Below are 27,971 nucleotides of genomic sequence, written 5' to 3' on the forward strand. Positions count from 1 at the left end.
ATAACATGTTTATAACACATATATAACATTCTAATTAGTCCAGTGTAGTTGAGTCCCAAGTCATGATGTAGCCCTATTCCTGAGTGATTTGCCATAACATTGTTAAGGAAGGTCTCTCTAAAGATTCTGGCATCCTCTTTTCCTCTTTCTTCCTGCCTCTTGAAGAGAATAACAGAAACTGAGAGGCAGAATATAGAGGAGAAGTTCAGACAACTGCACCAGTTTCTGGAAAAACAAGAAAAGCATCTGCTGAATGAAATAGAAGAGATGGAGAAGGAGATCACAAGAAGAAGGGAGGAGCAGCTGGCTAGACTCTCCGAGGAACTCTCCTCTCTTGAAAGGAGCATCTGGGAGATGGAGGAGAAGAGTCAGCAGCCAGCGAGTGAACTCCTGCAGGTGAGACTGTGGCAGGAACAGCCCAAAGTTCCTCTCTAACGGTTTAACCACACTCACCTTTTGCTGCACTCTTTCCAGGCACAGGTCAGCGCTTTCCCAGTCCCTAACCAAATTCTCCCTCCCCCCCCAGTTGTCCCCCCCCCCAATTCCTCTTTAAAGCTGAAGCACAACCAATGGCAAATTGGGTTTTCTGTGCATTGCTGTTTGGCCAAAGTCAGCTTTAAAGAGCAGGTTTTGACAGGGAAAGCTCCATAGGAGGAAAAGGGGGAATTCTCGGACACAGAGCTTTACAGCATGGACCATGTTGGACCAAAGGGGGAGGGGCAGAGGAGGTGAGCTAGAATGGGCTGCTGTCAAATGGGGCACAGAATTGGGGCTTGCATCTCTGAGCAGGAGTGTAGAGAAGGGAGGGCAAGGGGGGCCTTAGCCCCAGGCACATGATTTTGAGGGGGGGTGAGCCAGGTGCCCCCTTGCAGGAATCCCACCCGGCCTGGTGCCAGGGGTCTTGCCACCATGCCCCTGGCCCCCTCACGGAATGGCAGTGTTGGGGGGAAGCACTAGCCAAGGGCTGCATCAGAAACCTGATATGGAAAGGTGGAGTAAGTTAAAATCATCTTGGTTAGATGGAATCCCTTCCAACACTACAATTCTATGATTCTACGAAAAGCAAAGATCAGTGCAAAAAGCATGACAATACTGCCAAGGTTTTTGGCTTTGTTTCTTACTTTTCCCACTCTTGGTTGACATCAGGGAATTGAATAGATAATTTTATTTGGCGAAGTAAGTATCCCAGAGTGGATAATGTTAATACACAAACTGCTGCACAGAAGAGAGGATTGCCAGTACCTGGTTTAGCTAAGAAGTGTGAAGCTGCTTGGCTAACTTTGTTAAAGTTCAGGATATCTCAGAAAAAGGAACTCTTCCAGTTGAACAGTTATCCATAAATTCTCCAATGGCCAAGATACATGGGATACCTAAGAAAGACAGAGGAGAACTCATGGATTTTCATCAGGACATTTTTTTAAAAAAGGACCTGAACTTAAGATTGGAAAATAATGGAGAGAAACCAGAATTGTTAGATGCATCCATCATTGCTGTTCGTTTAGTCGTGTCTGACTCTTCGTGACCCCATGGACCAGAGCATGCCAGGCACTCCTGTCTTCCACTGCCTCCCGCAGTTTGGTCAGACTCATGTTTGTAGCTTTGAGGACACTGTCCAACCATCTCATCCTCTGTCGTCCCCTTCTCCTTGTGTCCTCCATCTTTCCCAACATCAGGGTCTTTTCCAGGGAGTCTTCTCTTCTCATGAGGTGGCCAAAGTATTGGAGTCTCAGCTTCAGGATCTGTCCTTCCAGTGAGCACTCAGGGCTGATTTCCTTCAGAATGGAGAGGTTTGATCTTCTTGCAGTCCATGGGACTCTCAAGAGTCTCCTCCAGCACCAGAATTCAAAAGCAATCAATTCTTCGGCGATCAGCCTTCTTTATGGTCCAGCTCTCACTTCCATACATCACTACTGGGAAAACCATAGCTTTAACTATACAGACCTTTGTTGGCAAAGTGATGTCTCTGCTTTTTAAGATGCTGTCTAGGTTTGTGATTGCTTTTCTCCCAATCTAACCAGAATTGTTAGATGTATCCATAGCTATCGAGAACTTTGGCATATGCTGGGCAAATTCACCCCAGAGGGCATCCATTGCAGGGGCTGATGGGTCTTCATTACAGGGCCCGCGCTGGGCAGTGAATTCCATTCTGACTTCCCACTTTTCCTTTCTAGGATGTTAGAAGAACTTTGGAGAGGTAAGGGGATCCTGCTCAACTCCATTAATATCACTCCCTGAAACTTCACAGGTAGACTGGGATAGAATATATTATGAAGATTATAAAGTGGAATAGAAATGAAATGAATAATAATGTGGGACTATTCCACAGAGTCCCACACAGTTACCTGTCACCTGTGGGGCTAAAAACAAGGAGATGGAGTTGGGGTGTTTACCATGTTCCTGAACATATCCCAGCTGCAGTATGTAACTTCAAGGTGTCGTTTGGGTTCATGATAAGAGGATGTCGTTGTTTAGTCGTGTCCGACTCTTCGGGACCCCATGGACCAGAGCAGGCTGGGATAGAAGGAACATTTCACTTGTGTCAACAACAGCACATCTTCATTGCATGTCATAGGCAGTGCAGCTGAAATGGAAAAACTCCGAGCAGAGTGGTATCACTTGACTTTATTTTATTTCTCCATTTGAGTGGATGTAAGTGAAGAGATTCAGACAAAGGGCTGCTCCTTTGGCCCTCAGTTGTCTGGCTTTGGAGTCCCTAGTAAGGAGGAATCTTCCCCTCTCTGTGACTCCATTCCTCTGTCTCTCCCTCTTGGCTTTATACAGTTTATTTCCTCCTCTCAATTCCTTTCTTTTGCTGCACTCAGAAATTCTGGATTTGAAATGGGTTAACATGTATTTTTCCCATCAGCTGTGAGCAAAGCGGGACATCTGAAAATCCACTGACTTTCTCACTAGAATTGAAGAGGAAGATCTCAAAATTCAGGGCTGCAAATCCCATTCTATATGTTAGGATGGAGAAAATAAAAGGTAATGAAGAATGGCTGCAGGGATTTTATTAGTCCAAAATATCTTATGAAGTGAAAATTTTGTTGCACAATTACAAAAGTCTATTTCTCAAACTTTATATCTCTTTGCTTCTTCAGATGCTCTGTTATCCGGATTGCTTCAGAAAGGTAAATTTTGGGTGAAGGGCCAAATTCAAGGTGGGGCAGGGGACTGGTATTTCAATGGGATTGTGATCTGTCCTGTCCTTTGTGTTATTCTAAGGGAGGGAGAAGTAGTACCTGCATATAATATTTTGGATTGAGGCGGGGAAAATTTGTCCTCCAAGACGGTTAATGTGTTTGCAGCCTAATTCTTCTCCTTCCCCCTTCGCTTTTACTGGATTCTTTGATCTTCTCCACATTAAATATGAATGTAATGTGCACCATTATGGTCAAATTACATTGCAAAAATTAGGGTGCCCATTACATTTGATTGCACATTTACATTCACCCGCAAATACCTTTTTTGGTTTCAAGGTATTGAAGATTGAGGTGCACATTAGATTTGATAGCGCATTAGACTCACGTAAATACGGCAACTTCAGTCTTCTACATTCATCCAGGAGGTTTTCCCTGTTGCATTTCCCCCCATCTTCTAATTTGTTGGTTTTAATCGTGCTGATTATTTAGCTATAGGGTAATTGCACACAGAGCTGCCCGCTTCTACGTTTTAATTTGGCCCTAATCCCCTGTTCAACAGGGACCCTCAATATCTCCTAAGATTCTGGAACTCACTAGGCACGGATTCGTGTTAGCTTTTTAAATATAATTTTTTAGAAATTAGTCCTCCAAACGTACTCACACCCCACCCCACACACCCCACCAGCAGCCCATTGGCCCACCAGGTGGGGGTGCGCCGAGCACACAGTTACCTGGTGGGTGGCACCCGGCCAGGTGGCTCCGCGCGGGGTCGCACACTCCACCCACCTGTTGGGAAGGGGTGAGTGGGAATTCTTTCCAATTGTTCTACTGCAATACATTGTAAATATGCATCAAGAAATGTAATATGCAAATAAGCTATTAACAAACAATGAATTAACAGAATTAAAATCAAGTATAGATTACCGTGATTAAAGGTTTTGTTGGCTGTGGCTGCGTCGTGCAAGTTGTGGCTGTGGCGGCGATATAGTTGGGGGGTAATTTTTGGAGGATCCTCCTTTTCACGGCTGCAGCCGCGAGCGGAGGATCCTGGCGCTGGCAGCAAACTGCTAGGTACAGTGCATGTGTGGCATCACATGCATGTGCGGTATGTAGCGACACTGCACATGCGCTGTATAGTGATTTGCCACCAGTGCCACTCCAGCGCCGTACAGATGGTGCTGGGATCCCTCTGTCACTGCTGCAGCCCGTTTGCGATACCTTCCTTTGCCCCTGCCCCCCCCCCGAAGATTTCCTTAGAAAACCTCAATCACTTTGCGGGGGGGACCCACAACAACTTTGGGGGTAAAGGTAAACAATATTTTGTCCATAGTTACTATTTTAAATAGGACACAGAGAGATTCAAAGGAGGAACATTTTTCTCCTCTTGCCCCCATCCATCCCTCCTCCCCTTCACTGCATAGAAGAGCTGAGGGAATATTTTCTGGGCTGTTTTGCTTCTCGAAGGGTGACTGAATTGACAGGAGGGACACAATAAAATACATTGAGTAAAATGGCAGAAAAAGAAGTATTTAAAAACCCACAGAGAAGGTATTTATTCTGAGCTTCTGAGCTTAGTCCAGGAGAAAGAGGGGGATCCCAATCCTGAATGGAACGTGAGGAAGTCCCATTTATCTGAGAGGGAATCTGCTTCTTCTTGGTGTTATTTTGGATCAGGATGTCCGTCTCTGACTCTTGGCTGATTCTGCCTCTCTTCTCTTTTCCTCACCTTCTCTCAACAGCAAACATCACTCTGGATCCAGACACAGCCCATCCCAGTCTCATCCTGTCTGAGGATCAGAAAAGTGTGAGAAAGGGAAGCAAACATCAAGTCCTGTCCAATTATCCTGAGAGATTCAGTGACATGCCTTGCGTGTTGGGATGTGAGGGATTCACAGCAGGCAGACATTTCTGGAAAGTCAATGTGGGAAGTGAGGAATGGTGGGCTGTGGGGGTTGCCAGGAAGTCTGTGGAGAGAAAGGACTTCTTCCCCTTAAGGTTTGAGGGAGGGATCTGGGCTTTGGAGAAGTGGCTTGGCAAGTACTGGGCCTTCACATCCCCTGATTCCTCTCCTCTGTCCCTGAATGAGGAGCCCAAGAGGATCCGAGTGACTCTGGACTATGAAGAGGGATATGTGTCTCTTTCTGACGCTGACTCAGGGGCTGAACTCCACACGTTCTCAGGAGCCTCGTTCTTTGGGGAGACCCTCCTCCCTTTCTTTTGTCTGTGGGGAAATGAAACCCAACTCAGGATCTCCTGTTAGGAGCAGAATTGACACCTTTTCAGATGCCCTGTGAGAGGAGTCAACCCAGTCACACTTGGAGAAAACGACAAAACAAAATCTGGGATTTTCTTTTCCCTCCGCTTTCCCAGAATTCCCTCTGCAGTGGAGTCCTTAAAGAGAGGGAAACACTTTAACTGTCCCAATAAACAATCTATTTCTCCAAAGAATTCACTCGCCACCCCCTGCGATCCTGGCTCTGTTGTTCACCTTCCTCTCATGACAGGACCTCCAAAAGCTGTTAAAATGCCCACATGATGGCATTAATAAATTACTGGAGAACAATCCCTCCAGGCACCTTTGGCAACTAAAGCTTGTGCATCTCAGGCAGGAAGGAAATAAGAAGACTGTCTGTGAGGCCCCAACTTCCAACCCTTTGCAAATGCAGCCTCCCCATCTCCACACTTCCTCAGAGAGAAATCTCACTGAATTTAGAGATGATGGGAGTTGTAGTCCAGCCATTTGGCCAAGTCTGCCCTTTATAATCCACATGGTGTCTTCCCTGTGGTCCCCACCCTGGATGTGAGATGTTCCCCCAAACAGGGTCTTTTCAGTATCTGTGGAACGCCCTCCCACCAGATCACACTTCCCCACACAGCAAGAGGTCTCTCCAAGCCCCACATGTGCAGCACCCATCCGCCAATAAGGGGGAGAGTTAAGTGTTCAGGGTAGTGGAGATGTCTCCATGTCTCTTAAGTCTGTCTCCCTAGCAAAGGGAGGAGACAGTTGCCAGGGGTAGCAGGAGGGCTCTCTCAGCCCCTCGAGGGCAGCAGCTAGCATTCTTGATCTCTCTTTGGTGGCTATTGAGGTGCTTCAGAGAAAGGAGAAGATACCCCTTCACCTTCCTCCCTGCCCCCTCTCTCCAGATCCACATAAGTCCAACAACCAGGGCAGGAGGGAGTTCAACACACCAAAGGCCCAGTCTCCCCAGTGCTAACACCCTTTTACTGTGTCAGGAACATGCTGCAGAATAAACCAGCCTGGAGGGCCCCTTTACACAGCAAGGGAAGGAAATTTGCACCTCGGCCCTTTTCCTAATTAGGGACTGTGGGGTTTCATTGCTCCAATGAAGACCAAGCTGGGTGCAGTTCTCCAGGGGACCACTTGATGTCAGCGTTCCACCATGAGCAAGGCTCTTGTTATAGTATCCACCAGAGCTTTCCAAACTTTTCACGTTGCTGAAACGCTTTTTAGACTTGCGTCCTTTTGCAACACAGCAATTGAGTTTTACTAGCAAGCCAGAGGTTAAACCAGGGGTCCTCAAACTACGGCCCACAGGCCACATCTGGCCCGCCAGTGTCCTGAACCCGGCCCACCCCAGGGCCACACTGCCTCTAAGCCCAAATCCACCTCACAGGGCTGCTGTGGGATGCAAAGGCGGGCAAGTTCCATAGCAGCAGGGTGGGAGGGGATCCCGGACAGTCGTGCCAGCTGCTCCTTTCCTCCAGCCCCGTCCCCTCTGCTAGCCCCGTCCTTCCCCACACAGGTACTTCTGCTGGCTGCAATACTCCACGTGGAGGCTGCTTGGGCTTGCTGTGGGAGCGCAGGTGGGAGCCGAGCAGTGCAGTGCCGCCTTGCCCAGTGGGCCAGCCGCCTGCTGCTGCCGCTGCTTCCGTCTGCCATGGCCGGCCGGGCCCAGGGTCCTCACGCCGGCACTGGGTATGCAGAGCTGCTCATCTTGCTCCTCCTTTTGGCGCTGGCGGCTTCCTAAAGGTGCCTGCTTTGGCATAACCTCTGCAGCATTCAGTGATGCCTATTCCTGTGCAAAGGGCTGCAAGCACACTGGCATTCGTGCAGTTAAGTTAGCGAGCTTTGTGAGCTTAGTCAGGTTTCCCACCCCAAAGGCTGTAATTCCCTGTGTGCTCACCTGGGAGTAAGCCTTATTGAATTCAGTGCGACTTCCCTCTGAGCAGGCAGGCATATGCTTGTATGGATACATTAGGGAAGAAAGTCTCAGAAGTAACTGCACTGCTTTCAGTGGGTTTACTCCCTGGTAGGGATGGCTGAATCCGTCCATTTTGGTGTCTTGTTTTTGCAATCTTACTTTCAGTTCTCCACATTTCCACATTAGTGTTCTTTTAATATATTTTTCAAGAAAAGGTACTCTTGAAAATTTGTCACCATTTTAGTCTGTGTTTCTTCTAAAATGCACATTTTTTGTATGTTGTTTTGCCTAATAAATCTTTGCAAAGCAATTATCTGCAATAGTATGCATAAGGTACTTTCACCGATATGCAAGTTTCAGAGTCACCTTCAAAGGTAGACAAGCAGGACTGTTTATTTCCACAGTTGGGAATATTTGTATCATATTGTTTTTCCTGTTTTTTGTGCACTACAAATAAAATATGTGCAGTGTGCATAGGAATTCGTTCGTATTCGTTCATAGTCTGGCCCCCAGCAGTGCCTGAAGGACAGTGAACTGGCCCCCTGTTTAAAAAGTTTGAGGACCCCTGGGTCAAACTAACACCTTTCTCAGAGCGCGGGGGTGTTCGTGTGACACACCTACACACTGCAGCTGACACACTCAATCACAACGCTCTGGTATATGTGCTAATTGGATCAGATTGCAGCAACAGCTGCCGCTGTCCTTCAGACAAAACAACTTCACAACTTCGGTGCAAATGTTGGTGGTGGTCTTCACGCACCTACTTCTCACATAAGTCTTCAGTCCATGGGTCAGATATACACATACACAAATTGGTCCAAGGCATGACCTAGTCCCACAGTCTGGGGTGAGGGCAAGTGGCCTTTTCCTGGCTTAGGGGGGCTCACCATACCTGCCCAGTTGCTACAGACTGGAGGAGTTGCTGCCAGGCCTGGGTTTCCACTGCTCCCCATAGAAAGGAAGGGCTGGGAGTCTTGCTCCAGAAGGGGCTTTGGTGCTGGGGAGTGACTAGGGATTGGGACCAGGAGGGTTCGCTTTCCAGTAAGGATGGCCGCCCTATTGCACCCATAAGGAGGATTGGGGAGGATAGGAGGGAAGGGGACCCTTGAACTTGATGGGTGAACATGCCTACAATAGTGCCTGCTCCAGATTATTTTGTACCCTAAGCAAGGCTAACTACTTGTACCCCTTGCTGCTGAAACAACAGATTGGTGTGCAAGGCTGGGATCAGTCCAGTGCTGTCTCGAGAATAAACAAACTTTGGTTTGGCCTGATCTCGGTGTCAGACTCCTTCTTCTCACAGAGCAATTGACCCTCTGGGGAAGATCCCTGGGGCAAATTTGTTCAACATGCTATGAGGCCAGCGGTGGTGGCCACGGATGCTTCCTTGCAGCTGCCACTGCCCTCACCACTGCTCAAAACAAGTGCTGGCTAATCCTCCTCCCAAGCTTATCAGCTGCTGCACCGGTTAGAAAAATAGGGACATCCCAGGATGAAATCAAAAGCCAGGACGGCTTTCATAATTCCAGGACTGTGCATTTTGTGTTGGAGTGGGATGATAGCTGAGAGCTTCAACTCTGGGCAAATGTGGGCTGAAGGAGCGTCTCTACCCCCATCGTTCTGCCCACACACTAAGGTCCAGTGCCGAGGGCCTTCTGGCAGTTGCCTCGCTGCGAGAAGCCAATTAACAGGCAGAGGGCCTTCTCGGTAGTGTCGCCCTCCCTGTGGAACGCCCTCCCACCAGATGTCAAAGAGAAAAACAACTACCAGACTTTTAGAAGACAACTGAAGGCAGCCCTGTTTAGGGAAGTTTTTAATGTTCAATAGGTTATTGTATTTTAATATTCTGTTGGTAGCCACCCAGAGTTTTATGAATCACCTTCTTGGGAAGAATCTGTATAGAATTTAGGAGACATATAAAAATTTGCTGGAAAGGAAAATACACCTATGGCTATCTCCTATTGAGGCCATTACAATCAAGATAGTGAATAAGGATAGACAGTGGGTAACTTACAGGAAATTGTTGTACTTTACGGGGGGAACCTAAATTGAAATCAGTGGAAGATATAAGGAGCCATGTTACGGATTGGTTACTGTAGCTAAAGGTAAAGGGACCCCTGACCATTAGGTCCAGTCGTGACCGACTCTGGGCTTGCGGCGCTCATCTCGCTTTGCTGGGCGAGGGAGCCAACGTACAGCTTCCGGGTCATGTGGCCAGCATGACTAAGCCGCTTCTGGCGAACCACAGCAGCACATGGAAATGCTGTTTACCTTCCCACCGGAGCAGTACCTATTTATCTACTTGCAATTTGACGTGCCTTCAAACTGCTAGGTTGGCAGGAGCAGGGACCGAGCAACAGGTGCTCACCCCGTCGTGGGGATTCAAACCTCCGACTTTCTTACTGGCAGGTCCTAGGCTCGGTGGTTTAACGCACAGCGCCATCCACGTCCCTATAACTGCTAGGTAGGCTTGTCTAAATAAGAATGCCATCAACTGGCACTGAAACTAATACTGTAAAGGCGCCTTCCCCCTATAAACATGCAGGAGGTTCCACAAGTATCTCTGCCATCACACTCTGGGCGGCTTCCATAAAAACCAAAAATACAGTAAAGTATCACATGTTAAAAAACTTCCCTAAACAGGGCTGCCTTAAGATGTCTTCTGAATGTCAGGTAGTTGTTTATCGCTTTGATATCTGCTGGAAGGGCGTTCCACAGGGCGGGCGCCACTACCGAGAAGGCCCTCTGCCTGGTTCCCTGTAGCTTTGCTTCTCGCAATGAGGGAACCGCCAGAAGGCCCTTGGCGCTGGACCTCAGCGTCCGGGCAGAATGATGGGGGTGGAGACGCTCCTTCAGGTATACTTCAGGCATACTAAACATTTGAGTTCTTACATACACAGTGTGGGTATTATGTGGCACCTGTAAAAGTGTCAATTCCACTGATCAGAGTGTTCTAGTGGACCCATACGGGTAAGGTGATATTTTAGGTGAAGGAGTGTGGAAAATGATTTTTGGTTTTATAGATGAGTTTCAGGCAGTGGGACCAATTGTGGACGCTTCATTGCATAAGAAAGTGAAATGCAGAGTTAGTTTCTCTGGAAGGATGTGGAAATGCTTAATGCTGAACAGCTTTTCCCTTACAGACATTTTTTCATTCCCCAGTCCCTTCACATTCTACTGCCATCCTGCAGCCGCCTCTCATGTCAACAAAGCCAGACACTCTTGATCTGTCATGGTCTCAGCACCACCATCCATGAACATAAAAGAGGAAGTCTTGTGCCCCATCTGCAAGGACCTCCTGACAGACCCCGTGACCTTGAACTGTGGCCACAACTTCTGCCGAGGCTGCATCACCAAGCACTGTGAGGTACGGGATAAAATTGACATGGGGGACTGCAAGTGTCCTGTCTGCATGGACAAGATCCGGAACAGGAATTTCTGCCCCAATTGGCAGCTGGCAAATGTAGCAGAAAGAATCAAACTCCAGAGAAAGGAACTATGTGAGAAGCACAAAGAAAATCTCCACCTGTTCTGCAAAGAAGATGAAGAATTGGTGTGTTTGGTTTGTGAGCGATGCCCAGAACATAAATCACACACTGTGGTCATCAAGGAAGAGGCTGCCCAGGAATACAAGGTAGGAGTTTTTTTGAAACTTGCTAACACAATCCTTTCATATCTGTATGTGTGAATGTGCAAAATATGCTTTCAACACAGCTGCAATGCAAACATAAATTGCTAATCTGACCTAAATGAGAATCAAAAATTGGGCCCCATCTCTGTGCTATTCAAAACAAAACATAAACTTTGTTCTGCTTCAAAAGGAACCTTTAAAAATGTGCTTTGTTTTTAAGAGCACTATTTATGTGGAAAGACTGGCTCAGGCTTTGAGAATAGTGGCTCTATGGCAGAAGATACTTATGTTCACAAAGCAAGCTCAGGTGCGCCTATTCAGGTGCCACTAGGAGAAAACTTTTGTACTCCCACACAAGAAGAGAAAGTGACTTTCTCTGGAGAAACTGATGCCTTGGTTCCTATCTAGACTGGCCACTGTTGTCACTCTAGGAGCAAACTCACGATGTCTGCCCCACTCAGTCCCCTAAGGCAGTGTTTCCCAACCTTGGGCCTCCAGCTGTTTTTGGACTACAATTCCCATCATCCCTTGCCACTGGTCTTGCTAGTCAGGGATGATGGGAGTTGTAGTTCAAAAACAGCTGGAGGCCCAAGGTTGGGAAACACTGCCCTAAGGGACCAGAAGTTACTGACCATATCCTACATGTAATATGTAACTTCAAGGTCTTCCTCAGCTTCATGACAGAGAATATCAGGAGCATTTGACTTTTACCAACAGCAACAACCACCCTCTTCTTTTTTATGATAATTTTTATTGAAATTTTGAGTTACATATCCACCATTATGATTGACTTCCCATTGACTTCCCTTCTTCTCCTTCCATGGTTCTTTTAATTTATTACGACATTAATTCCATTACAACCTTTCTATATTATCTCATTTTACTTTATACTGTTGAATTTACCTTAATCCAGCTATTATTACTATTACTATTACTATTTGTTGTTGTTTAGTCGTTTAGTCGTGTCCGACTCTTAGTGACCCCATGGACCAGAGCACGCCAGGCACTTCTGTCTTCCACTGCCTCCCGCAGTTTGGTCAGACTCATGTTTGTAGCTTCGAAGACACTATCCAACCATCTCGTCCTCTGTCGTCCCCTTCTCCTTGTGCCCTCCATCTTTCCCAACATCAGGGTCTTTTCCAGGGAGTCTTCTCTTCTCATGAGGTGGCCAAAGTATTGGAGCCTCAGCTTCACGATCTGTCCTTCCAGTGAGCACTCAGGGCTGATTTCCTTCAGAATGTATCGGTTTGTTCTTCTTGCGGTCCATGGGACTCTCAGGAGTCTCCTCCAGCACCATAATTCAAAAGAATCAATTCTTCGGCGATCTGCCTTTTTTATGGTCCAGCTCTCACTTCCATACATCACTAACTATTACTATTACTATTATTATTATTTTATAATTTTGTACCCCACTCATCTGGCTGGGTTTCCCCATCCACTCTGGGCGGCTCTCAACAAAACACTCAAAACAAGATAAAACAGCAAGCATTAAAAACTTCCCTAAACAGGGCTGCTTTAAGATTTCTTCTAAAAGCCAAATATTTCTTTATCTCCTTGACATCTGAAGGGAGGGTGTCCCACAGGGTGGGCGCCACTACCGAGAAGGCCTTCTGCCTGCTTACCTGTAATGGTCCAGCTCTCACTTCTTGCAGTGAGGGAACCGCCAGAAGGCATTTTCACTTGTTTACATTTTCAAATATGCATGGTTGCTAATTGTAAAAATTAAAAACGACAGCCATCCTCATCTACACACCTTTTCCCTTGGGCACATGGATTTTCTTGAAGCAGACTCTGTTGCTCCATGACGTCAATGACTTTGTTAATTTTATTAATTTCTGAGAGTATTCTCACATTGCCCTCTCATAAAACATCCTGGTAGTATGCAACAATATAAGAGCATTAAAAACAATATAATAATTGAAACAATACTCTGGAAACTTTTAAGCAACTGCATAGGGTTGCCAGCTTGCACGCACGCACAAATCATGGAAGCACTGAGAATCTGAGCGATTTCCAGGAAGGAAACGCCCAGTGAGTGAAAACTGAGAAAGTGAAACTAAACTCCGTCTCTCCGCCATGGCTGCTGCTGAGAGCCCCGTGAAGGATCTCTGCGATGAAGCCACTTGCTCCATCTGCCTGGAGTATTTCAAGGATCCAGTGACCATCGCAGAGTGCGGGCACAATTTCTGCCGATCCTGCCTGATCCAGTGCTGGGGAGGGATAGCCACACGAGCTTCTTGCCCTCACTGCAGACAAACAGTCCAGCCAAAGAATCTGATCCCCAATCGGCAGCTGGCTAACTTTGTGGAAATAACCAAGAAGCTCAGTCTTCGCGGGGAGAAGGAGAGAGTCTGCGAAAAACACCAGGAGCTTCTGAAGCTCTTCTGCAAAGACCACGAAACCCCCATCTGTGTGGTGTGTGACAGATCCAGGGAGCATGAACAGCACAAAGTGATCCCCTTGGAGGAGGCTTCTGAGGAGTACAAGGTAGGAAATCAAGGTGGATCTTGATTGGGGGCGGGGGGGGGGGTAACTGTGGATTCATTGAGGCTATAATGCTTCTGAACACTATTTACATGACTGAAGTTTGTTATCTAAATTGCATGACAATTGCCTCCTCCCCCCCACCTCCCAATTCAGATCCAAGATGGTAAAAGCCCCGAAAGGCCAGGGCAGATTTCAAAAACTAGAAGCTAGGTATCAGATATCAAAGATTAGAACGTCAGAGCAATTGCTACATAAAAAGGCTAATACTGTATCAGGACCACTGGCCACTAGAAATAGGCAGTATATTCAACTCCTGTGTGTGTGTGTGTGTGTGTGTGTGTGTGGCTGTGGCTGTCTCATTCAAAACTGAGTTTTTGTTTTCCCTTTAGGGCTTGATCTGTAGCCACCTGAAGAATCTGTGGAAAGAGAGAGAAGCTATTCTGGCATACCAAGCAGATGTGGAGGAGAAAAGCCAAGACCTCCTTGTAAGTGTTGCTGTTAATAGGATGGGAAGAAGTACTTGAAGATCCAAGTCATGGCTGAGGAGGGATGGGAAAATCTGTCCATTTAAGCTTCTCTCCATTTCTCATTTTCTCCATTTTTCCAGTCTTCAGTTCAGTTCTACACAATTTCCACATCAGTTTGCGTGTTGTTGTTGTTTAAAAAAAACATCCTAAATATAATTCACCAGTATTCTAGTGTGAATTTCCATGTGTGTTTTATACTTATTTTGGCAAAGCAATTTCCCCTAAAATAATTCATTTTCTATATTATTTTCATGAAGAAGTGCCTTATAAAGCAGGGAATCAGCAGCCCTGTGACTTTAAAATAAACATGTTAGTTAGCCTCTGCCATTTCTATGAAATGAAAGTTGCCAGTCTAAACTAAGGAAAGAGTATTTTGTGACCACAGGAATGGCTGAACATTTTTTATCTCTGATTATGGTGGATGTTGATTTCATGCCTAGAAACAGTCAGACATGCCCTTCCTGTGTAAATCTCGTAACTCTCCTAATGTTGTAGAAGCTGACTAAGTTCTTATCTCTGCCTCCTCTTTTCCTCTCTCTATCTGCTTCTTGCAGAAATTAACAGCAACTGAGAGGCAGAAGGCAGTGGAGAAGTTCAGACAATTGCACCAGTTTCTGAAAGAGCAAGAAAAACAACTACTGAATCAGATTGAAGAGGCGGAGAAGGACATTGCAAGGAAAAGGGATGAGCACCTGGCCAGACTCTCCGGAAAACTCTCCTCTCTTGAAAGTATCATCAAGGAGATGAAGGAGAAAAGTGAGAAGCCAGCGATTCAACTCCTGCAGGTAAGACTGTGGCAGAAACAGTAAATAGCTCCACATCAGGGCAAGGTTCCCTGCAAACCTTTCTCTTCCTCCTTCATCTGTAAAGGGCTCAATTTATAGTGTCTCTAGTCAAGTCTCTTGTGTACAGGAGCATCCAAGAGAACTGGGATGGTTTGCTCACATTACTGCAAACTAGAGAACCTTATTTTCTATTGATGGCAACAGATGCTGTTTTCTGCCTTTTGTTGAGGATTTCCCTGCTAACTCCTTCCAGCCTGGCAGTTCTGCCTTTGTGCCCTGTGTTGATCTTCCCAGAGGCTGTTCTCTGGCCACCTTAGAGCTAAAGAAAAATAAAGTTAAGGAGAAGTGAGCTCTAGCACAGAGTGCTCTCTCTCTCTTTCTCTCTCTGATCTAAATTTACACCCAAAATTTTCTGATTTATCCTTTCCTCTCAGTTCTGTCTTGGCATTTGGGCCTATTTTAGTCATGAGCTAGTCTCTTGACCAAAGTTTTCTTCTATTCCACACCACAGTTTCTGGGATAATCACCTTCATGCATGTAGATTTGCCTAAAATGAAGTTCAATAACAGTGACCAAAGAAAGAGAGGGGTAGAGTTGGGCAGATAAAGTTGGGCAGCATGGACTGTCATCAGATGGGGCACAGAGCAGGGCTTGAATTTCAGAACTTAAAATTGGAAAAATAAAATTGATAGAATGGGCCAGAGGGCATCCATTCCAAGATATGAAGAGGGTCTTCGTAGTGTGGCCTGTGGTAGATAGTGAATTCCATTCTCTTTTCCCTTCTAGGATGCACAAAGGACTTTGCAGAGGTGAGTGGATCCTGCTCATTTTCATTAGCATCACTCTGTGCGGAGAGGAAGGTCCCAGGAGGAAAGTAGATGGAAACTGGTCTTTGAGGGGCTCCTGGGGGAGAGACTGTGGGATGCCGCATCATACAGTGTTGAATTTGTGCCCCTCTAGGGGTGAGAAAGAAAAAGCGTTGAGACTTTTCATCCTTGTTGAGAGTTGGGGTGTGAGTTGTGCCTGGCAGGTTTTTAATGTAGGTATCTACTAGCTGATGTCATTTAAACATTGACAACTTGTGTTTCATTGGAGGCGGGCTAGGGAATTGTGTGTCTGGGCCAGTGACAGTGCAGGAATGGGGTGGGGCTGGCTTGTAATGGCAGGTGGGAGATATGGAGGTAAGCAAAAGTATAAAGGACTGGGTGGGCAGTCACATCAAAGCTGTTGCCTCCTAACCTTTGCCCCCAGTATCTCAGAATCTAAGGGTGCTGGCTGTTAGAGCTGGGGGGAGGTAATCACCAATGTGATGTTGGAGAACATCTCAATGGGTGTATTGGGGGACTTCAATGTCAGCTTCGAAGCTACCTCAAATGGACTGTCTTGGAACTTCATTGCCTCCATGAGGTTGTCTCAATGTGGCTGGACATATCCTTCACCTGGCATTTGCTACAGTGTGGAAATATTCCATTGGTTGGGACATTGAAGGGTGCTTGTTGTGCGTCTGTTGTCAGGGATGGGTCATTCACTGATTGGGTTTGGGCTGAACGTGGCTACTCCAATCTGCAAGTGGGGGGTGGGGAGATGGTCCAGCCATAGAGACTTAGGGAATCTGATGAAATCCTGGACGCTCTTGTGGATTTCAGGGCCGGCTCAGCTGGCACTCTTGTCAAGGATCTCATCACACACTGGAATGGCGAGCTGGGCAAAACCTCCACTCTGTGTCCCATTGTTTTTCTTTACCAGGTATGAGCAAAGAGAGAGATTGGAGAATTCAGCGGCTTTCCCTCAAGAGCTGAAGAGGGGGATCTTGGAATTTTGTGACATAAATCCACTTCTGGAAGGTGTCGTGAAGCAATTCAAAGGTAAAGAAAAATGGCTGTGATGATTTTACCCTGGACATTATATTAGTCCACAGCTTTCATTGTATTCTGTTATGGCCACAGAAAGGGTAGCACTATCATATCTTCCTTCTTGGTGGCATCGCTGCCACTAGCGTCCCCCAGAATGCCCCATATACATTGGCTGATTGACATCCAATGCCCTTTTGAAAAGTGTTGGGGTTATTGTGTTGTTTTTGTTTTTATCTTGATTTTGTGTTTTTATATTATGAACTGCTTTGAGACCTAAGGGTATAGGGCGGTATACAAATTTAATAAATAATAATACTAATTGTCACTCTTGGTGCACAGGGGTGCTGGTGGGAGATATATAGTGGTGCCTCGGAAGTTGAACTGAATCCGTTCAACTTCCAAAACATTTGGAAACCAAAGCGCAGAAAACTCCTGCAGTCAATCAGAAGCCGCAGAAGCCCCATCAGACGTTCAGGTTCCAAAGAATGTTCACAAACACAGTTACTTCTGGGTTTGCAGTGTTTGGGAGCCAAAATGTCCAAGTACCAGGGTGTTTGGGATCCAAGGTACGACTGTATAGTGGTACCTCGGGATGCGAACGGGATACATTCTGGAGCCCCGTTCGCATGCTGAAGAGAACGTAAGACACAACTGTGCGGGTCACGTTTTGCCACTTCCACGTATGTGCGTGACGTCATTTTGACCATCTGCGTGAGTGGCAAAACCCAGAAGTAATGCGCTCCATTACTTCCAGGTCGCTGCGGAGTGCAACCCAAAAATACTTATTCTGAAGCATATTTATCCTGAGGTATGACTGTACTGTAGGGACGCAGGTGGCGCTGTGGGTTAAAGCCTCAGCGCCTAGGACTTGCCGATCAAAAGGTCGGCGGTTCGAATCCCTGCGGCGGGGTGCGCTCCCGCTGCTCGGTCCCAGCGCCTGCCAACCTAGCAGTTCGAAAGCACCTCCGAGTGCAAGTAGATAAATAGGGACCGCTTACCAGCGGGAAGGTAAACGGCGTTTCCGTGTGCGGCTCTGGCTCGCCAGAGCAGCGATGTCACGCTGGCCACGTGACCCGGAAGTGTCTCCGGACAGCGCTGGCCCCTGGCCTCTTAAGTGAGATGGGCGCACAACCCCAGAGTCTGTCAAGACTGGCCCGTACGGGCAGGGGTACCTTTACCTTTACCTTTATGACTGTACTGTATCTTGGCCACCACAAATCAATGCACCGGGGTCTATAGTAAAGCCAGGATTTTCTACTCTGCTGTTCGTTGGTTTACAATTATACAGTAACTTCTTTCATTTTATTGCCAATCAACACAATTTGGAGAGGTCCTTTTGGAGATTCTCAAACTTTGCTTGGGTTTTGCCATCTGGAAGGGCATTGAAAAGGGCATCAATAATCACCTAGTTCCTCTACTGCTGACTTAGCCTTGTTGTCTCCCAGCAGTGGAGTAACATCCTGAGCCATCTTCTCCTTAGATTTCCACCTGCAGCTGCCAAATGTAGGGAGGCAACCATCTTAACACCTCAAGAGTTCAACTAAATAAGATTGGCGACTTAAGTTGTCAGAATATGCACAACTTGCAGGCTTAACATATAGAATAAGAGAACAAGAAGAACGTACATTTAGAGAAGATTGGGAAACCTTTATTGAATATATGGGAAATAAATGTGTACAGCTGAAAACTCTGGCAGAATTAAGATAAATTCAACAGTGTGAATAAGTTTTGATGCATGTAATAATGGAAAACTGATTGGTATAGTTTTTGTAAAATATGCAGGGATATATGTAAATTGAACCATAGAAGTAGAAGAAGGGAATTCCTTGATATCTTAAGTATATAAAATGTTTATCTGAAATTGTAAAACAGAAAATTTAATAAACATATTTTTTTAAAATAATACCTCAAGAGTTCCCAAAATCTTGCAAGATCGGAGGGTCAGGGCATGAATAATAACAGCATCTGCCTAAATGTTTGTTAACAGTCTGAAATTATTTCAAAAGTTTGGTAAGGCAGGACCTCTAGTTGCATGAGAGCTCTGCTGATTTTTCCTCCATAAGTTTGATATATCACTATGTTTAACAGTTCCCCTAAGACAGGGATAAACCTCAAGAATACAGGTGTCTAACCATTCCAACTTCAGCTATTTTTTCACCAGTTTCATAGGAGCAGGTGTTAATCTGCATGCACTTGTCCTCTGTGCCCTTTTAAAAGATTGGCATTGTTCTGATGATCCTTCAGTCCTCCACAACAATCAGCTAATTCAGGAACGAACTACAGTGATGGATGCTGAAGGATTTTAAGGTGTTTTTTAATATAGTCCCTCACATGTTTTTTCCCTCTAGACTTGCAGGTTCGCCTTTTCTGATTTTGATAGTTTATTTTTTTAATCTATTCTTCATATGATTTCCTTTTTCTTTTTTTAAATTGTTTGCTCTACTACTTAGTATTAAAGACAGAATAGATGCTATGGTTATGAAATGATATTTTAGTAACAAAGTTTATTTGAGGTACAACACTCTCGTGCTAAAGCTTTGTATCTTTTTGCTTCTTCAGATGCCCAGTTACTCAGACAGCAGCTTTGGAAAGGTAAAATACCAAATTCACAGGAGAGGCTGGGGACTGGTATTTCACGGGGCTTAAACAGCCTGCCCTGCAGACTTTAGATCCATCAATAGCTTTGTAGCACTATAGCAATGTTTAGATTATTCATATGTACAACTGTAGTTTTTACTTTTTGTATGTTTTAAATTGCTGCTGAAATCTTTTTTAGCTATAATTTTATTTTATCTTTTTTTATAAACCAGTCTGAGGTATTTTTTTACAATTAAAGTGGTACATAATTTTTTATGAAATAAATAAATTAATTAAACAAAAAATGCACAGAATAAAAGGAGTGTCCTGACAGATATAGCATTAATTCTGTAATGAGATTAAAAATGCAATAAGGTTCAGAACACCACGACATTTCTTACACAGAAAGGTCACCTGCTTGCAGAAATCCAAAATGGTGAAAAGTGGGTGAATTCTCCCCACCCCTAAACTCACATATTCCACTCTTCTCTCATACAGAAAAGCTGAGTAAATGTTTTCCAGACAGTTTTCCTCCTTGTTCCAAACTACCAGGACAGAATATAAATACGTGGAATACAAAGAACAAACCCCTGATTTGAAAACCAAAAGGAAATGTTTTTATTGTGAGCAAAGTCAGGAAGCAAAAGATGGCTCCCCCAATCCTAAATGCAGTGCCAGGAAATCCTATTGATTTGAGAGGGAATGTGCTTCCTGGGGTGTTTCTTGGATCACGACACCAGCTGATTCTTCCTCTCTTCTCTTTTTCTTCATCTCTCCCCTGCCCTTCAACAGCAAACATCACTATGGGTCAAAAAGCAGCAGCTCATCCCTCCGAGGTGAAATGTGGACACAAAAGTCAAGACCTGTTGAACAATCCTGAGAGACTCAACCTTCTCCATTCTGCGCTGAAATGTAAGGGATTCATAGGAGCCACACATTTTTGGGAAGGATGGGCTGTGGGGATCATCAGGAAGTCTGTGACAGGAAAGGACTCAAGTCCTGAGGGAGGGATCTGGGCTGTGGGGAAGTCGGGAGGTGAGTACAGGACCTCCAACCTGCGTGGTGGTCCTCTGCTGTCCCTGAATGGGAAGCCCAACTGAATCTGAGTAACTCTGAATTATGGAGGGAAGGTGTTTTTATTTAATGCTGATCTGTGCATTTTCATTCTCTGGTGTGACACTCCCCCCCACACACACACACACTTTGACTGTGGAGAAATAAAACCCACCTCATATTTGCTTAAGTCTTATAGATTTGAGAGGGAAACTGGTTCCTGGCATCTGTCTTGGATCAGAGGTCCTTTGGCTGGATCGGGATGATATGGGATTGGGGGGGCAACTCCCATCTCTTGCAGGGGTGCAATTAGTGCCAGCACCATCCATTAAGAGTTTGGGTGTAATCTTCGACACCTCCCTTTCCATGGAGGTGCAGATTGCAGCTATAGCAAAGGCGGCATTTTTTCATCTCCACCAAGCTAAGCAGTTGGCTCCTTACCTTTCTCGTCGTGACCTAGCCACTGTGATCCACGCGACGGTCACCTCCAAACTTGATTTTTGTAACTCACTCTACATGGGGCTGCCCTTGAGACTGACCCAGAAACTCCAGCGTGTGCAGAATGCCATGGCGAAACTTCTTACGGGGTCCTCGCTGCGGGATCACATTCACCCAGTGCTATACCAGCTGCACTGGCTCCCGGTGGAGTACAGGATCAGGTTTAAGGTGCTGGTTTAAACCTTTAAAGCCCTATACGGCCTAGGACCCTCGTACCTACGGGAGCGCCTCTCCTGGTGTGTCCCACGGAGGAACTTACGGTCTGCAAATAAAAACATCTTGAAGGTCCCAGGCCACAGAGAGGTTAGGCTGGCCTCAACCAGAGCCAGGGCTTTTTTGGCTGTGGCCCCGATCTGGTGGAACACTCTGTCACAAGAGACTAGGGCCCTGCGGGACTTGACATCTTTCTGTGGGGCCTGCAAGACAGAGCTGTTCCACCAGGCCTTTGGCCAAGGCACAGCCTGACCCCCTCCTTTGGTAATCCTCACAGAACTCTAGCCCAATGGTTGCCATTAATTGATTCTGAATTGTTTTTAGAATGAATTGATTTTAGAATGTATTTCAATTAATTGATTGTGATTTTATGTAAACTGTGTTATTTTTACTGTTGTTAGCCGCTCTGAGCCCGGCTTTGGCTGGGGAGGGCGGGATATAAATAATAATAATAATTATTATTATTAGGATGTCCGTCTCTGTCTCAGCTCATTCTACCTCTCTTCCCTTTTCCTCACCTTCCCTCAAAACAGCAAATGTCACTCTGGATCCAGACACGGCTAATCGTATTCTTGCCCTCTCCAAGGATCGCAAAAGCGTGAGATTGGGAGCCCCACATCAAGACCTGCCCGACAATCCCGAGAGATTCGACACAGTTATTTCCGTGCTGGGAAGGGAGGGATTTGCAGCAGGCAGACATTTTTGGGAGGTCATTGTAGAGAGAGAGGGAGAATGGGCAGTGGGAGTCACCAGGAAGTCCTTGAGGAGAAAGGGCTCCTTTCACTTAAGTTCTGGGGAAGGGATCTGGGCTGTGGGGAGGTGGGGAGGAGAGTACAAGGCCTTTGACCCCCCTGATGTCCCTTTTCTCTTCCTGAGAGGGGAGCTCAAGAGGATCCAAGTGTTTCTGAATTATGAAGCAGGGGAAGTGACTTTTCTCAATGCCGATTCAGGAGCCCCTCTCTACACGTTCTCAGGAGCCTCGTTCTCTGGAGAGACCCTCCTCCCTTTCTTCTATCTGTGGGGAGAGAAAACCCACCTCAAAATTGCCTAAGGAGACAACAGCGTCACACACTCAGGCAGAGTTTCTTTCCAGACCTGAATGGCTGCTCTATAAAGCAAACACTTATTAGCAGTTGGGGGAGGGTTCACTTCAGTCACAACTGGTAGAAATAGCAAAAACGGGTTTTGCTTTTTCATTCCATTCCCCACTATCATTTAGTTCTTAAGGAGGTCATTTACACTTAACAGTCCCCTGGAATCTATTTTTTAAAGGGGTTCAGCTTCCATCACTGTCAGCCCTGGTTTCAATTTTTGCCTCTCCACCTGCCCACAAGGCCGCCACCAGGAGTTTAGATGCGGACATTATTAGACTACAGGAGTTGATCACTACAAAATAATCCCTCCTCCGACGTTAGCAGTGATTGCTCATTGCTTTGTAGACCTCAGACAGGAGGGGAATAAAGTGAGGCAAGGCCCCATCCTCTGCCCATTCGGTGAACACAGTTTCTCCTGTCCACACTTAACAGAGGTACATTTCCTTGAATTCAGCATGACTTCCTCCTAGCTAATTGCACATAGGATTGCTGCCTTCATGTTTGCCAGTAAACTAGGTTTTCTTTATCATGAGTAGTCAATTTCTTATTATCTTTTGTTAAATTTATACATTGCTTGATTGTGCAAAATAAGCAGTTTACAAATGTCTGATGTCTCTGGCCTCCTGCTCTCATCAGCCCTAGCCAGCTTGGCCAGGGGTCAGGCTGCAGCATGATGGGAACTGCAGCCAAGCAGTTTCTTGAAGGAACCACACTCCCTGCAATTCACATTGAGACCTCTGTGACATAGCTGTCAACTTTTCCTCCCCCGCCCCCCCCCTTTTAAGGGAAATTCAGTTATTCCGAATAGGATTCCTCGCAAGAAAAGGGAAATGTTGACAGCTATGCAGAAGGAGGAATGCTCTGTGGTAACCCCCCTCCGAATTATGGGATGCTCCCTAAAGAAGAACTTTTTGCCCCCAGGTGAACTTCCTTGTTCTCCTAGACTTTTTAATCATACTAGTTTAATATATCCCAATTCTTAAAATTATTTTGTGTTCCTTCTTGCTGGATTTTAATGTGGATTTTCTTCTTGTTATTCATCTTGTGTTGCTTCTTACGGAGCTTACTTTATGCTGGTTATTTTTAGTTGACTGGATTTGTATTTTGTATGTTTGTTGATAATATTTGCACTTCATTTTCCAGAGTACAGGCTAATTGGGAGCAATGGTAGAAAAGATTTCTGTGAACCTCATCATTCAAATGAATAAAAGCATATTTCTTGAGGGAGGGGATTCTTTCCAACTCTTAGGGGGTGGACTGCCCTGGGTGTCATCCCTGAGGAGGGTGACAAAAATATTAGTTTCAATTTTTTTAAAAAAATTGGGCTCACGACTCAACTCATAGTTCAGTCAGCAAACGTAATGAAATGTGGCTGGCACTGGGAACCACACCATGGGGGCCGGCGCTTACTGCGGGGCCTGCAGCATGCCCAAGCCAGGCGTCTCTCCTGGGAGTGACGTTGTGGCTAGAGTGCCTGCAGGCTCCGCACTGCCTGAAACGGCAAAATAGAGAGGCTATGGAACAATGCAGCTTAAATATTTGTGACTTCATTTGTTCACAACCATCCCTTGTTACTATTCATCTGCTCCCCCACAATAAAAAAATAAAATAAATAAACTCCTAGGAGTAGGCAACTTTTTTATAAAATAAAAACGCTTGGATTTCCTTGACAAAGGTAAAAGGTAAAGGACCATTAGGTCCAGTCGTGGCCGACTCTGGGGTTGCGGCACTCATCTCGCTTTATTGGCCGAGGGAGCCGGCGTACAGCTTCCAGGTCATGTGGCCAGCATGACTAAGCCGCTTCTGGGTTTTCCTTCCCGCCAGAGCGGTACCTATTTATCTACTTGCACTTTGACATGCTTTCGAACTGCTAGGATGGCAGGAGCAAGGACCCAACAACGGGAGCTCACCCCGTCACGGGGATTCGAACCGGCAACCTTCTGATCGGCAAGTCCTAGGCTCTGTGTTTTAACCTACAGCGCCACCCGCATCCCCTTTCCTTGCCAAAAGCATCATGTAAATAAGAAGAGTAAAATGCTTAAACTCTGGGGGAACTTGTACAGAGGAGAACAAACAGAGGCAAGAAATCATTTGAGCACTCTGAATATGACGGAAGGTGCACACTAGTCTTTGTGAATATCAGAAAGTCCACACAGGAAAGAAACAATAACGATGTTCAGATTTTAATATATTCTGTGGTTTGACTTGCCCATGGGAACTACTATTATTCATCTGTTCAGTTTTTAGTCTGCCCACCCAAAAAGGCCATACACTGTTCTCTCTCCACCCCACCCCCCATTTTATCCTCCCAACAACCCTGTGAGGGAGGCTAGACTAAGAAAGAACAATGTCAGTTAGTGTGCGTTGTGTCTAGGCCTGCACACACACTGCGCATTTGAAGTACATCACCCCTTCGAAAATGTCGATTTCCATATTTATAAATGAAATATATACAGGAAATTTATATCATATTTCACAATATTACTGTATTATGCTAATACTTGCCAGAAGTTGCAAAGGAAAACAAAGCCCTTGGTGGAAATTGTGTTTATCAGTGAGAGGGGAAATAGTGGCACCCAGTGGATGTTCTAGGTATTGCAAGAGATATTTCAGGGGTTGCCAACTTGGTGTCCTGTATGTAAGAGAGCAAGAGAAAGAGGAAGGGAAAAGAGTGACACCTCTCCCCCAACACTCCAAGCTTCTATACATGTTTCTCTCCTGCATGGGTTCTTTCGTGAATCACAAGCAAGAGCCTCCGACTGAAGCTCTGGCCGCAGCATTTGCAGTAATAGGGTTTCTCTCCCGTGTGAACCCGCTCGTGCCACAAAAGGTTACACCGGATGCTGAAGCTCTTCCCGCATGCTGAGCACTCGTACGGCTTCTCCCCCGTGTGGATCCTCTTGTGCCGCACGAGGGTCGACTTCCGGCTGAAGTTTTTGCCGCAGCTTAAGCAGCCGTAGGGCTTCTCGCCGGTGTGGATTCTCTCGTGAGTGACAATGTTTGCTCGAATGTTGGACGTGGCCCCACAGTAGGAGCATTTGAACTTCCTCAGCCGTTTCTTCTGGTTCTTGAGGAGGTCCAAGCTCTGGAGGAGGCTCTTTTCGTAGTTGGTGCTGGCAATGCTGCTTCGCAGGCACGTCCTGTTGCGGACGACGCTTTCGTGGAAAGTCTGGCCGCTTCCTTCGCAGAGGAAGGCCTGCTGTGCTATCTTACACAGTTGGTTTCCCTGGTGCTTTTCTGGTCCCCCCTTGTTTCCAGGGATCTTTTCCAACTTGGGAGCCTGGAAGAAATTATCTTTGGCTCTTTCTAAGGATCTTCCGCTGCATCCCACATCTCCAGGCTCGGGACTTTTCACATGAAAGGGCTCCTCTTCGTTCTCCAGCACTGGGTCTTGGACTCCTAGGAATAAGCAGAGAATCATTGTCTGTGGGCATGAGATAGAACTTCTGCAAAGACCTGGAGGAGCGTCTCCACCCCCATCGTTCAGCCCGGACATTGAGGTCCAGCTCCGAGGGCCTTCTAGCAGTTCCTTCAGTGTGAGAAGTGAAGTTACAGGGAACCAGGCAGAGGGCCTTCTTGGCAGTGAGACCCTCCCTGTGGAATGTCCTCCCATCAGATGTCAAGGAGATGAAGAACTGCACAACTTTTAGAATACATCTGAAGGCAGCCTTGTATCAGGAAGTTGTTGCTTTTTTGTTTGTTTAAAAATATTTTTATTGATACAACAAGAAAAAAGAAAAAAACACAAAATACCAAATTACACCACAGGAATAACCATAGACACATAATTTTCTTAGCAAACAATAAAACATATATTGGTCTTAACACTAAAGACCCGACCTCCCGTCTATTCCATATTTTGATTTCATATTACTTATTGCCAATACACACTTTTATCATAATTAAACTTTTTATTAATATATCTAATTTCTTATAGCTACCTTGCAACTATTACTGAAGTTCCTCGAATGCTGCAACAGAATTTAAACTACTATATTTATTTTTCAGATATTCTTTGAAAACGTCCCATTTTGAAACAAATTCCTGTTTTGATTTATTCTTTATTTTTTTCTGATAGACCATCTAATTCGCCATATTCTGTCAGCTTTGGATCCAATCATGTATAGAGATTACTCTTCCATTTTGCCGCGATCAGAACTCTTGCTGCCGCGGTCGTATATAAAAAGATACCCCTCCTCTTTTGCGGAATATCTGGATCTGTTATTCTGTATCAGGAAGTTTTTAATGTGCCGGAAGCAGCCCGGACTGGCTGGGGAAACCCAGCCAGATGGGCGGGATATAAATTCATCATCATCATCATTTGGGAAGGGGCCATTGTTCAGTGGCAGAGCATCTGCCTTGCTTGAAGAAAGTGCTAGATTTCATCTCAGCGTCTCTGGGAAGGGCTGGCGAAACACTCCTGTCTGCAATCCTGCAGAGCTGCTGCCAGTCAGTGTGGGTAATACTGAGCCAAACTGGCCAATGGGTCTGGCTCAGGTTAAGACAGCTTCCTGTGTTCTATCAGTGGGAAAGGGGCTAACTGTTTTGCACACACCAATCCTTACCCAGCAGTGTGACTTCTATGGACAGTTGCATCTTTGCAGAGTCTGGTAAATTAATAATGGTCTCTTTCAAGAGCCCTGGAACCTGGAGTGGAGGAAAGGGAGAAGAAGTCAACAACATGCATACGTTTCTAGGTTTTAGGCAAGCAGTGAAGGCTTCCCATCTAGTTGGATGCTGGACTCGATTCCCCATTGGACAGATCCAGGGATCTGGGAGCTAGCTGAGGACAGACCAAGCTTGGTGAGGCCCAGTTGCCCAAATAAACCCGCCACCACTCCAATTGGCACCTCAAAGTGACCAAACCACCTCATACGCCTCATACCTTTACTTCCTGTCTCTCCAACTCATGGAGTATCAAGAGGGAATCCTCGGACAGGACCGCCGCCTCAGCACATGTCTCTGGGCCCCTTTTCCTCACCCAGTTCTGCATCTCCCAAGGCATAATGGTCAAGAACTGCTCCAGGATCAGCAGATCTAAGATCTGCTCCTTGGTGTGTTTCTCGGGAGTCAGCCACTGGCAGCAAAGCTCCCGGAGCTTCCTGCAGATCTCCCGGGGGCCCTTGGCCTCATGGTAGGACAGCTGCCTGAAGTGTTGTCACCACATCTCCATCCTGGCTGTGTCCCCCTCCAGAGCCTCTTCAACCTTCACCGTCGGAGGGGAGTCTAGGCTCCGACACGCCTGCTGGGCCTCTCCAAGGAAGTCAGGCAGGGTCTGAGTCAGCCACTCCCCTATAGGCTGCAGGGTGACATTGGATGTCCCCTTCAAGGGACCCTGAGAAGACTTTGAGTTCTCCTCCAAGGTGGGACTGGGCAGCTGCAGGTGGCACCACTCTGAGTGAGGGGACTTGGCTGTCTTCAAGAACTCCTGCCACTGGGCCTCCCAGTGCCATTCTCGGCCTTCTTCCGGCTCTTGTTTGATTTGTTGAGGGGCCACCCCAGTCAGGAGCTCATGGGTGGTCTCAGCTTGGACAACACAAGGATCTCTTCCTCTGCCTTCTTGTTTGTTCCCAGGCTTGGGTCCTGTTGAAGCTTCCTGCTTTTCCATTTTTGTTCCTAGCTTTGCTTCTTGGAGGAAGAGAAGAAAAGTCAATCTTTTTATCACATGATTTGAAAAAAGGGGATTTTATTTATGTAAAAATTTCATAAACAACATTTTAAAAAAATTAAACAACATAAAACCAGTAATACTGGGTAGCTTGGTTGGTGAGAGCATGGTGCTGGTGATAATGCCAAGGTTGCATGTTTGATCCCTGTATGGGACAGCTGCATATTCCTGCATTGCAGGGGGTTGGACTAGATGATCCTCAGGGTCCCTTCCAACTCTACAATTCAATGATTCTATGTATCAACACAGGTTAAAACTCTGCTTCTAAAATGGAGGACA

The 27,971-nt window shown here is 46.0% G+C and overlaps 3 protein-coding genes across 7 annotated transcripts in view; 2 read left to right on the top strand and 1 right to left on the bottom strand.

The window, feature by feature from the left end:
* Positions 1–6,763, top strand: part of LOC310835812 (uncharacterized protein) — a 47,008-nt gene extending 40,245 nt beyond the window's left edge. The window contains 5 exon segments of the mRNA XM_083720792.1: positions 166–396; positions 2,172–2,194; positions 2,867–2,985; positions 3,102–3,131; positions 4,883–6,763. Coding sequence (XP_083576918.1) covers positions 166–396; positions 2,172–2,194; positions 2,867–2,985; positions 3,102–3,131; positions 4,883–5,403 — 924 coding nt within the window. The 3' untranslated portion in view covers positions 5,404–6,763.
* A 1,291-nt stretch (positions 6,764–8,054) lies between these two features.
* On the top strand, positions 8,055–23,249 carry LOC310837624 (E3 ubiquitin-protein ligase TRIM11-like). 5 transcript variants are annotated; one of them, XM_083724519.1, is made up of 9 exons: positions 8,055–8,077; positions 10,469–10,940; positions 13,814–13,909; positions 14,506–14,736; positions 15,523–15,545; positions 16,483–16,601; positions 19,149–19,181; positions 19,959–20,078; positions 21,464–22,550. In XM_083724519.1, the coding sequence occupies exons 2-9, from the start codon at positions 10,539–10,541 to the stop codon at positions 21,979–21,981; spliced, it is 1,542 nt and encodes a 513-aa protein (XP_083580645.1). In that variant the 5' UTR covers positions 8,055–8,077; positions 10,469–10,538; the 3' UTR covers positions 21,982–22,550. The 5 variants fall into 5 exon arrangements, with proteins under 5 accessions (XP_083580645.1, XP_083580644.1, XP_083580643.1 ...); XM_083724518.1 differs by having other exon boundaries at positions 8,075–8,096; XM_083724517.1 differs by lacking the exon at positions 8,055–8,077 and adding an exon at positions 8,110–8,347.
* A 1,307-nt stretch (positions 23,250–24,556) lies between these two features.
* Positions 24,557–27,701, bottom strand: LOC310837883 (uncharacterized protein; the record flags this gene model as incomplete). Its single annotated transcript, XM_083725099.1, is given in 4 exon segments — positions 24,557–25,423; positions 26,590–26,671; positions 26,910–27,182; positions 27,186–27,701. Coding segments are annotated over 4 exon segments (1,569 nt in total), but the record flags the coding sequence as incomplete, so codon positions are not given.
* Positions 27,702–27,971: the final 270 nt, after the last annotated feature.

The sequence above is a fragment of the Podarcis gaigeae genome, assembly GCF_964106915.1.
Source record: "Podarcis gaigeae genome assembly, chromosome: 2".
In the NCBI taxonomy this organism is placed as follows: domain Eukaryota; kingdom Metazoa; phylum Chordata; class Lepidosauria; order Squamata; family Lacertidae; genus Podarcis; species Podarcis gaigeae.